A 12,041-nucleotide genomic window follows, 5' to 3' on the forward strand; every position below is an offset into this window, starting at 1 on the left:
CAGACTGGCGATTAGCAGTTCAAGCTGATTTTGATGCTTTACTGGCTAACTCGACCTGGGAGTTGAGTCCCCTCCCTCCTGGCCGGAAAGCAATCGGTTATAAATGGTTGTTTAAGATCAAGAAGAATCCTGATGGGACGATTAACAGTCGAAAGGCACGATTGGTTGCCAAGGGGTGTTTTTAGGTACCTGGCTGCGATTTTAAGGAGACGTTCAGTCCGGTGGTCAAACCTGCTACCATTTGAGCCATCCTTTCTGTTGTCGTGACCAATGGGTGTCATCTTCGGCAGGTTGATGTCAATAATGCCTTTCTGAATGGAGATTTAACTGATGATGTGTTTATGCAGCAACCTGCTAGTTATGAGCAATCAGGTCCAAATGGTGAACGGTTAGTTTGTTGATTGAATAAAGCTCTGTATGGCTTACGGCAAGCTCCTTGTGCATGGTTTAACAAGTTAAAATAGTTTCTTATTTCTGCTGGTTTTACTTTGTTAAAATTCGATGCTTCTTTATTTGTTCGGTCGTCTTCTGATCATACTATCTATGTTCTTGTCTATGTGAATGATATTGTTATCACTGGCAGTTCATCTGATGAAATTAATTGCTTTGTTTAGCAGCTTTACAACAAGTTTGCTCTAAAAGATATAGGTGAGCTTCATTATTTTTTGGGAATTGAAGTCAGCCGATCTTCCTCAGGTAGTCTTCATTTATGTCAGCGCAAAGACATCCGTGAGCTTCTTGCCCGTAGTTCTATGACTAATGCCAACAGTGTTCATACACCAATGGTAAGCTCTTCTATGTTGTCTAAAGATGAGGGTGAACCTCTTGCTAATCCAACTGAATATCGTAGTGTTGCTGGAGCTCTTCAGTGTATCGTTTTGACACGGCCAGATATTGCATACCTATTAATCGAGTGTGTCAGTTCATGCATGCACCCACTACACTACATATGGTAGCGTTGAAATAAATTTTACAGTATTTATATAGTACTCTTTCTCATGGTTTGCTTTTCTGAAAGTCTAATAAGCTGTCTTTGGTTGGATATGCCAATGCAAATTGGGGACTTGATTTTGATAATCATCGATCTACTACAGGATATTGTGTGTACTTTGGTCACACACCTATTTCGTGGTGTCCTAAGAAACAACAAGTTGTTTCTCGCTCTACGGCAGAGGCTGGATATCAGAGTTTAGCCGCGGCTGCAAGTGATGTTACGTGGCTGGTCTCATTGTTAACAGAGTTAAAACTAAGTTCGGTTGATCTTCCGACAGTGTGATGTGATAATTCTAATGTTGTAGCTGTTATAGCTAACACGGTTCTGCACTCTAAGTTCAAACATGTTGAACTTGATCTATTTTTTGTTCGAGAAAAGGTAGCTAGTGGCGAGTTGATTGTTGGCGAAGTTCTCGCATGTGACCAAGTGGCGGATATTTTCACTAAACCATTTTCTGCTTCGACGTTTACCCAGTTTCGTCATCTTCTCCGGGTCGTCCCACTTGCGGAAGTTGGATGAATGTTATAGTATCTAATACACATGTGATTAATGTGTAATTCACTAAGTGGTTAGACAATTATAATTTGTTATGCTATTCTGTTAATAGCAGTTTAGGCTTCTATTTCCTATATAAGCATGTACTTTAAACAGATTAAAGATGAGTTAGAATTGTTACCTTGAGAGTATTATTTCCTCTCTTCTATAGCTTCATCTCTAAAAGAATTTGTTGTTTCTCTAGTATTCTTTTAGGGGGCTTGTAGCCGCCTTACCTTACAGTTGTCTACAACTTTTGTGGGAAAAGCTTTAACAGTAGTTTATGGGCTAAGGTTCGCTCTTGAGATGGGTTTCTTGTCCGTCATCATGGAAAGTGATTCCAAGTCGGTCATCCAAAAGTTAATCGCAAGTTCAGAAGATTTATCAGAAATTAGTGCACTTATCTATGAGGCAAAGGAGTTTTCAAAGCTATTTGTGGACCATCGATTCAACTTTATAGCAAGATCAGGGAACCAGGTTACACATGCAATGGCTCAAGATAGTATGACGAGAATGGAAGACTGTTTTTGGGTGGAGGAGGCACCAGTGTTGGTCACCGTTGCAGCCGATGAGGACAGAAGATTGCTTGACCCGTCTTAGTCCGCGCCTTGAGAAGCTTCAATTTAGGGAATTTATCAATATCTTTGTTTCCCTAACTTCTCCCCTCAAGTGTTTTGCTCGCCGTCTATTCATTGCTTCACTTGATGGCTTAGCACCGGTTAAGGTCCCTTCATGAGAGAGACCTCCTTTTGTTTGTTGATTTGTTTTCAAATTTTATTTTGGGTTCTATTTGATTTTGTTTTTTTTCTCTTATTAAATAAGGTAATCAAATTTTCTCTCAAAAAAATATAATTGATGAGTATTTTATATATTTTTTTTGTATTGTGAAATTTACATGAGATTTCAACCCATAACACCAACATTTTTAAAATAGTTTTTACAAGTATTTTATATTTGAGATTTATTTAATCTTATTATTTAATATTTGTAAATATTTTTTATACATATATCAAATATTTTTAAAAAATAACGATAAATCTAAAATATTATACCAAAATAGATCGATACTAACACATACATGTACCAGTAAACAAACGATACATCCACTAACACAGTACTAATTACCTCACCCAAAACCTGATGACAGTTAATAGATCTTAATAGAATCATTCCTTAATTTTTTTTTCTTAATTTGTGTTGATTAATATACCTAAAAATTTAAAGTATAATTAAGTGTTGAATTCCATTAATTGAATTGGAAATCAGTTTGATTTTTAATTCAATTTTTATTCATTAATCAATATTAACTATAATAAGTTAACAATCTGAAATCATAATAAATAGATTTATCAATTGTAGTACAATCTAAAAATCAAATTTGAATTTCACCCATTATAAAAGTTAATAATTCAAATTCATTTTACTACAACTTGAAATGATTTGAATCTGAAAATTACATAAGTGATTCCAACTTGTAAGTAATCAAAATTCAAAAAAATTCCAATCAGTAATAATTTTAAAATTCAAAATGTTCATATTAGGTTTTTTTATTAGCCAACTCGTCAGTCTTAACATTAAATGACAACTCAAATCAGTTGTGATTAACGATGATATATACTTTGGGTCAATTTATTAGATGTCTCCAAACTATAGGAGAAATTTAAAATTAGGTTTTATTTGATAAATTGAAAATTTAAGTGTTGAATAATTAATGATTGAAAAAAATTAAGTATTGAATGTAACTTATAAAATATTTCGTATATTATTGAAAATTAAGTATATATTATAATTAGACTATTTAATAATGTAATTTTTAAATTATGAAAAAATTTATTTTACTTTTTTATCTTTATTTTTTAAAAACATTTCAAGTTATTTTAAACAAGGTTAAATTTTAATTAAAGGATAATATAATGTTAACAAAATTAAAATTAAATGAAAATATTCTTCATTAATTTATGAGTAACTCAAATTTCTATCAAATAGCTTTTTATGGATTATAAAACATATTTTAAAAAAATTAAATCATTAAAAATATTAATTTTCAAAATAAATTATCAAATTTCATTTTATATCATTCTAATTGTTTGGTTAAATTCCAACTTAGAATTTATATATTTGAAGGTAATATTTTTTGTTTTAATTCACCAAAACTCTTGAGACAAATTTTAAATTAATAACTAAACTTTAAACCATATAATTCTAATCTCAAAATTTCTTAATGTGAAACTAAGATATTACTGAATCAACCTCAAAATCCACATTATCATCATCAATCATGAAATAACATTCATGTTCATGAACATCAATATTTATCGGCATAAATAAAAGTTAAAAAAGAAAGTAAACAAGAGAAAATTCTTAACTATAATTTCTTTCCACCCCAATTGGGAATCATTTACATTGAAGAATAAAAATAAACATTGAACTCTAATAAAAAGAGAAAAATTTCAAATAAATAAATATATATATTTATCTATAAAGGAAAAAACAAGAACCAAATTATTATTTTGATTCTAAACTGTTGTATGAGCCCATGAATCCTACCACTGATATGCTTCCATATCAAAATGAAAAATTGTATTGATTTGCCTCAGGTAACATATCAAGACCCCCATAGCAGTCGTCAAAGTTGATAGAAATATCGTCGACACTTCTTGACAACGACGGCATTTGATCGACGTTGTTAGGTAAATGTCTGGTTTCCTCAGGGAACATCGTATGTGAACCATAAGTAGAATCCATAGGCAAAGTCATGATAAAATCATTAGGTTCTTGTTGCTCCATAAATAACTCTAAAGATGCTGCTTCATCATCTTTAGACTGGGATGTAAATGGCAAATACATATTGTTGCTGTTGTCGTTGCCTTCTTCGCCATTATTGTTTACGTTATGGTAGTATTGTATATTGCTTGAAGACTCGACAGCAACCGTTGCCACCTTTGTTATAGAAAAATACTGCAAAGAGAAATGCAATTAAAAGACAAACAAATAATACGAGACATTAAAAACACAATAGCTTTGTATTTTAAAGAACTGGGTGATCTTTGTTTCTCAAAAATAGTGAGAATATTTAGATGGTTTTCTTCTTACGTTATCATAAGTTAGACAAAAAGGAACGGACACTAAAAAGAAGCATTGTATGGGGAAAAGGGATCAAAATTCAACAGATTTTGTCTATATTTGAGTATTTTCTGGCAAAGGGAACGTGCACATATAGGACAAATAAATGCAGGTGTATGTAATTTCAAACTCTTTTTTGTCTAGATATCGATGGTGATAATATTCGTTACATTTACAATCAAAATCGAAATAAATGCAATGTAATCAAACATGTTAAGTACTAAATGTTCTAAATTATTCGGATTTAACTTGAAAAGATTATTTAAAATTAAGCTGAGCTTAAATTTTAAAAGTGAAACTCGGTCCAATTTGAACTGAACTTTGAAGTTTCAAGTCAAAGCTAAACTCGACTCAACTCCTAACTTCAGTTACAAGGGCCACAAAGATGCAGTGCACACGTGACCAATCCTAGCTGTCCTTTTGAAAGGTAAGTCTACTGCCAACACATCATCAGTTACGTGTCCATTAAAGTTATGTTATTTTGTCCATTCTAACCCTTGCTTTTTGTAGGCACATGATATTGCCAAGGAAATATAGGAAAAAGACAAGGGCATTACTGTCCTCCAGCAAAGCTAAAACCATTTTTTGCCTTTCTTTTTAATGTTCAAATCCCACATTGAATTTTTCAATAAATCTTAATTACTAAGATTAATAAGAAAAAACAAAAACTCACAAGGTTCTTGCTTTCATCCTCATAAAGTGTAAGGGAATCTCCAGTTCCTAGTCCATTTTGCTTTACAAAATCCCCTGATGAATTGAAAAATGAGATTATAAACACAATAAAATGCAAAAATTCATATAACAAAAGGGTTTCAAATGAACAAAAAAAGTCATTAACAATGTACGGTTTACCAGTGTTTTCCAGCACATACATTCTGCTCTTATTATTGGACCAGAACCTGAGACATCAAATGAACAAATAGAGTTAAGAAATAAAATTTGAAACCCTTTTAAAAGGTGACATCCAATAAATCTGTCTAAACCCGTTTTTCGAAAATGAGTAAAAGACGGAATGGAATCAATTTTGAGAATGAATTACTTGTATTTGAGGGTCCACATATGGTTAGAGTATACATCCTTGATCATAACTTGTATTCCTTCTTTATCAGATAGTGGTGGAAGGTTTACCTCTGCGTCTCTCTGGTTTTAAGATAAACACCATAGATAAAACATAAGATTAGAGCATAATTAGTGAAAATTAATAATAAATCAGTATGCAAGATAATGATCATTCGTTTTGCAAATTAGAAGATAATTACTGCCTTGACAAGACTGTTATCTTTTCCTTTTACTGTGATGATTTTTAATGTGCGAGAATCGAGAAGTCAAGAAAGGATTAATATTAGTTATTGAACAGTGTAAAGATGACAACAATGTTGCAGTAATCAATGAGACGAAATGAAGGAATAGTTATTGGTTGGCTCTCTTTTTTTACTTATTTCTCTTCTTTCAAAATTCTTTAAAGTGGAAGAACAGGCCTTGAGATGGCCTCATGGATAATCAAGTAAATTAACCTCACCTTTGGAAGAACTATTCTCCCAAGGGACCCAACATCACTGTTCTTCAGCTCTTTCTTTAGCAACACCCTTAATCTCTGCATTATTCCAAGTTATAAACAATTTCAGTCATTAGTGAAGATAATGAAATTCAAAACTCAAAAAGATCAACAAGTTTTTCAAAAACGAACCTTGTTATCTGGTGTGCAAAACCTGTATAGATCCTTTTTGGTATCCTTGTTTTTATTTGTATCAGTGTCAGCACCAGAGTTTATCAGTCTCCTTGCATCTACTTGTGTTGAAGCCCCTGAATTAGCATTTCTTTGGAGGCTTCTTTGCCGTGCCAACTTTCTGTTAATCCTTGCAAGCCTTGTTCTATAAGGATCATTGGTTCTTCTCTCTTGTTCCTTACATACCCCAAATTCAAACCCCTTTTGCCCCGTAAAGAAAGGATACACAGGAGCCTGCTCTATGGAATGGTTGTATGGGAATTGCAGGCTCTGGTTAGGTGACAAAAGCTGTGATGGATGTTGAAACTGAGAGTTCATTGGTTCAAACATGGAGAAGTCAGAATTCTGAGACCAATCCATGTTTGAGGGGGAATGGGTGGTTGTTGTGGTGGTGATTGGGGTGGTGCTGGAGGTGGCTGTGGTGGAGAAAAAGGGAATGTAAGAATTCTCCATTAGGACAAAGGTGCAATGTGATGATGATGAGTCTAAGGGATTGCAGGGCTGGTTACGATCAGAGAAGAAGGTTGATGAGAGTGCACTACTTTCTGTGTGTTCTTCTTTTCTGTTTTGAGTGAGAACAAAGTGTGGCTCAATAAGGTCATGGGGATGTAAGATGCTTCCATTAGGGTGAGTCCAGGTGTGAAAAAAGCATGAGAAACGCGTCAAGTGGTGCAGAGGGATCGGTTGTGGAGAGAGAAAAAGGCCATGAAACTGCAAATAGAAAGAGAGAAGAGAAACAACGAGAGTGAAGTAACGAGAGATTGCCAATGGGGTGGTGGGTTGGCTGACAAGTGGCCGGAGGAAGGTGGTTTCGGGATACCCATCTGACCAGTGAGTGTGCTTGAGATAGTGTTGGCGCCACCTTTGGTTTAAATGTGGCCCTAGTCTTGGGCTGATTCTGCACAGAACACCATGCATTGTTCCTTGGCTAACTCATAACCGTCTGCGTTGAACAATGTAGTTGGTGGCTAAGGATTGGAGTTTTAGTTTTTAAACTTTATAACCTGTGCTTTTCTAGTTTTTTTTCGTTTTCTTGGTTTTTGAAATTGGTTTTAGATAATGCCTCTATTTGTGAGTAAAACGATGGTGGAATGGTTTGGATCAAGGTGTGGCTGAAATTGAATAAGGAATATCGGTTTCCATGAGGGTTGTCTTAGATGTGTGTTTAACTTCACAATGTTTGTCATCCACTCCACTCTGCGGCTTTTTGGTTGCCATATCCGGCTTGTTTTATCGTCTACTTGAAGGATCAAAACCTGCCATCAGGTTCAACCTGTGGAAAAGACAAAATGAACTGAAAAAATTGGTGATTAATGCATGAAAACATTGTCCAAAACACTAATCAGTAACCATATGCCTTTGATGTCCGAAAAACTGAGGTGAAAAATTGGAAACTGCAGTAATTGGGACTCATTGCAGGGCCACATTTCAAGTATTAAAGTGTCAAAGACCAAAAAAAGGCAATCAACATTAGGGTATCAAAACAAGTTAATGATATATTTATGGCTATATCAATATGAAACCTGGAAACTGAGACATTAAATGCTCAGAAACTATATTGGCATCTTAACTACAACCTGAGAAACGCATGTGGTGCTCTTAGAAACCCAGCCAGATTAATGGGATAAAAAACGAACAGTCAAATCCTACTTTACTAAAGAATGATATTTCCATAAGAACAAGAACCTTCTATTTGAGCATGAAGTGCATCACTAAGCTGATTATAAGGTGGTTTTCTGTCCGTTGTCACATGCGGACTGTAGGGACAGATCAGGAATAGGAAACACGTATGCATCTACACAATGCTAAATCTTTTTCTTACCAACATTTACATAATTAAGAAATCTTCATTTCAGTAGAAAAATCCTAAGATGGACCTGAAATACAGATAAACATATACAACATGCACCATGGTAACTTGAAGTTATAGATGAAATGAGGTATTCCAGGTAGGTGTTTTCTCTATTTATGAGTACGCACACAGGTGGTCCGAAAATGAGGGCCGGAAATCCTACACTTTTAAATTAGAACAGGCAGCATAAGAAAAAGAAAAATGGTTAGATAGAATTTTAACAGAGAAAACTAAGAAATCAACTTGATATATCAGCTACGATAAGAAGGCCTTTTGATTACTTACAGAGCAAGTCTCAATTCTCTGCCTACATAGGAAGGATCGGAAGGCCTCTGTCCATCAATAAAGATGATTCTACAACTTATATCTTTGAGTGATTTTCGGATTTTGAAGCAAGAGAAGAAAATTCAGAAATGGTAATATATAAGGAGTTTTTCAGGAGAGAATTTGTTGAATGAGGTAATTCACAGGCACAAGTTTCAACTATATAGACCAAGAGGCAGAGCTTCATGCAAGCGATGAGGCCTAGGTATGCAACACTTGCCGAAGATACCCATAGCTGTCAACATCTAGAACGTAACGCCGAACACGTTAAATGAGTGCCATTAATTTTACTCCACGAAGACGATGTTAGGTAAGATGGAATCGCTTTCTCGTTCATGTCGACTTCTTTATTTGTACATTTTTGGGAAAAAAATTACAAAATAATCACTTAAAAATATAGATTGACAAACATGTCCTACCATTTAAGCCAAACAAAGCCAATTGCCCATTATAGGCACCGGTGTTTATAATACCATCTTATGACAGATGCTTGCAAAAGAAAGCAATTCAAAGACTCCGGCTTTAGGTACAATAGACTAAAATTTCAAGGCAGCATTACACATAATGACAACAAATCAGAAATAACTATGTGAAACTCTAAATTATAAAAGAGACTAAAAGAATGTAAGATATGTTCAAAGGTGGAGGTCTAAGGCCAACATCTCATTAACCTTTAAAACAATCAGATTTCTGTTTCAATACTTTATAAAGTCACATTAGGCACCTTTTTTACTGAAAAAAGCTTATGGTAGACTGGCGCATGACCTGGAAACCGGCTTCTAAAGATTTATTCATAGAGGAGGAGATTTTACTTAACGCTTTCGCATTAAAGCTGTCATACCTGTCCTAAGTCCCAACATAACATTTGTGTTATCTTTGAAATAAAGAAGAGTACCTATATATGGTAAAAAGCTGGCCACATGTTTAAGCATAATCATACATGTTTAAGCATAATCACATAATATGTCCTTAAATTCCAATTATTTCACTTAAGGAAAAGTTTAAATACAATTTCCTATCTATGTCATAATTATTCAACCTCTAATAAATCTTTGCATTCAAACTTTTTGTCCAGTGATTAATGCATATGATTCAAATAAGAAAAGAATCTTTTCTTCCAAATCCAAAAACAAAATAATAATAATTAAACCTTTAACAAATAACTTAAAATAAGAATAACATTCATAATATTGATTCAAATGAAGTTAACATTGGTATCTAAAGGGCCCTAATATCTGAAAGTGATTTCTCTCTCCATATTCATACAACACTGCATTTGACTATGTGGAAAATAGCTTCTATCTATATTATCCGAACTCTAACATTCATGTCCTACGTATTCATATATAATACCTCAAATATATAAAAACTTAAATAAATACATGTACACATCCCACAAAACACATAACACATATAAATACATACCTATCTCGAACGTTCAACTCTAAATTAATCCCTTTTTTTCTGACTTGCATTGAATTTCCCATTGAAGCGTTACAATTGTTGGAAAGGGGGCAGTATGACAGACAAGATATTATTGTAAGCAATGTGGGATCGTTTAAGCATTGTACATGAATGCCGTGGAGAAATGAAAGCAACACTTCAGAACGAGATAGACCCAGCGAAGCTCGACCCTTTCCTAAACCTGAGTTTTCAGGACTGACCTGGAAACCAGATTCTAAAGCTTTATTCATAAAAGAGTAGATTTTACTTAACATTTTCGCATTAAAGCTGTCATAACTGTCCTAAGTCCCAACATAATATTTGTGTAATCATCGGAACAAAGCAAAGTACCTATACATGGTAAAAATTCTACTTATGCTGATATGTAACATATGTTGTCTAATTCTTCAATTTTATAACAAAAAAAACTACAGAACTTAGCCAAGGTTTACAGTTTGCACTATCACAGCAATTTCTTCAGTAAGAACTGAACTCCATATCTCAGCTTGAAGGATTTAATGATCATCAAATGGTCAGAAAATATTTAAGCAGAATCACTTAATGTGTCATAAGTTCCAATTATTTCAATAAGGAAAGTTTTAAAGATATTTTCTTCCAAATCCAAATAATAAAAATAATAAAACCCTTTAATAAATAACTTAAAATGAGAACAACACTGGTGATATTGATTCAAATGAAGTTAACTTTGATGTCAAAAAGGGGCATAGTATCTGAAAGTGATTTCTTTATATCCATATTCATACCACACTGCATTTGGCTTATGTGAAAAATAGCTTCCATCTATATTATCCCAATTCTAAAATTCATGTCCTATGCATATTCATATACTTACAAATACATAAAAACTTAAATAAAACAATAATTACATACCCATACCCAACATTCAACTCTTTTGACTTGCGTTGAATTTCCCAATGAAGCGTTACAGTTGTTTGAAAGGAAGCTCTATAACAGTAGCAATGTGGGATTGGTTCAAGCATTGTTCTCAAAAGCACTGGCCCAATGCCACAACAAGAGGATCTCCCCTGGGCCATGAAAAAGAATTCAAGTGACACAGAGATGGGATAGACCCAACAAAGCTTGATCCTTTCCAAGACCTGAAATTTCAAAACTGGGTCAAGTTTGGACGAAGAAAAAGACCAAAGACCCTCAAAGAAGACACATGTCGAACATATGGCATTCATACTTGCAACATGTCGATCAATTAAGCTGCCACCTTCTCTTCCTCTGCTTCCATCCATATGGTTTGCATGGCTAAGAGACTTAAGACACAAACTGGGAAATCATTGCAAGTGAAATGAAAGTATACTATACAATACTCACATGCAGTTTTTTGGCAGGGATAAACTAAGGATACCCAACAATGGCAGCCATGATTAGAGCAATGACAAGATATGAGGGATGTGGGGTGAGGATCATGGGATTCATTGATGGCTCAGTACTAGGAAAACAGAGGACAATGAGATGGAAGTTCTTGAATTGAATTGCAGCAATTTCTTCTCTGATGAAATTCTTCCCTAATCTAATGAAGCCACAACATTTTTTTAGTTTTGATAGTGGGATAATCTCAAAGTTATCATAGAACCAAAATTTAGAGAAAAAAAAATTGTCAAATATGGAAAAAAAAATTACAAAACCCAAATTGAGAAAAGTTATTAGGGACTAAAAGTTACATTATCCTAAAATATAATATTAATAAAATAAATTTTGTTTAAACTTGAAAGTTATGATAAATTTTTGGGTAAATTCACTAGAGGTCACCCTAAAATAGTATTGTTCCTCTTTTAGTCCCTTTGTTTTTGTCAATTTAGTAAGTGCTATTAAAAAAATTGGCCAAACACTCAACTGTTATGACTAGACCTAACAAAAAAGGAAAAATTTTATTTTTGTCCCTTAAAAGTTACGAAATTTTAAGTTAATTCCTTAAATCTCCATAAAAAAACCCTATATTAAATAACATAAAAATGCTAAATCCAACCTTTGATATACTTCCACCTCCGTCTTCCGCCACTATCTCATTCATT

The 12,041-nt window shown here is 33.8% G+C and overlaps 1 protein-coding gene across 6 annotated transcripts; it reads right to left on the reverse strand.

Moving 5' to 3' along the window:
• Positions 1-3,869: 3,869 nt before the first annotated feature.
• LOC107889009 (B3 domain-containing transcription factor LEC2) lies at positions 3,870-11,084 on the reverse strand. 6 transcript variants are annotated; one of them, XM_016813295.2, is made up of 7 exons: positions 8,515-8,719; positions 6,339-8,393; positions 6,171-6,245; positions 5,691-5,791; positions 5,504-5,550; positions 5,325-5,398; positions 3,870-4,486 (listed from the first exon to the last, which is right to left on the reverse strand). In XM_016813295.2, exons 2-7 carry the CDS (start codon positions 7,293-7,295, stop codon positions 4,094-4,096), a joined length of 1,647 nt encoding a protein of 548 aa, XP_016668784.1. In that variant the 5' UTR covers positions 7,296-8,393; positions 8,515-8,719; the 3' UTR covers positions 3,870-4,093. The 6 variants fall into 6 exon arrangements, with proteins under 6 accessions (XP_016668784.1, XP_040932210.1, XP_040932208.1 ...); XM_041076276.1 differs by lacking the exon at positions 8,515-8,719 and adding an exon at positions 10,888-11,084 and having other exon boundaries at positions 5,325-5,550; positions 6,339-7,650; XM_041076274.1 differs by having other exon boundaries at positions 5,325-5,550; positions 6,339-7,650; positions 8,515-8,732.
• Between the last annotated feature and the right edge of the window lie 957 nt (positions 11,085-12,041).

The sequence above is a fragment of the Gossypium hirsutum genome, chromosome A09 (genome assembly GCF_007990345.1).
Source record: "Gossypium hirsutum isolate 1008001.06 chromosome A09, Gossypium_hirsutum_v2.1, whole genome shotgun sequence".
Taxonomy (NCBI): Eukaryota; Viridiplantae; Streptophyta; class Magnoliopsida; order Malvales; family Malvaceae; genus Gossypium; species Gossypium hirsutum.

Coding starts and splice junctions, on each gene's coding strand:
- LOC107889009 (XM_041076276.1), bottom strand. CDS start 7,295: ATGCATGGTGTTCTGTGCAGAATCAGCCCAAGACTAGGGCCACATTTA. Junction 5,792..6,170: donor GGAGAATAGTTCTTCCAAAG/GTGAGGTTAATT, acceptor TCTTAAAACCAG/AGAGACGCAGAGGTAAACCT. Junction 4,487..5,324: donor AGGATGAAAGCAAGAACCTT/GTGAGTTTTTGT, acceptor TTCTCTTTGCAG/TATTTTTCTATAACAAAGGT.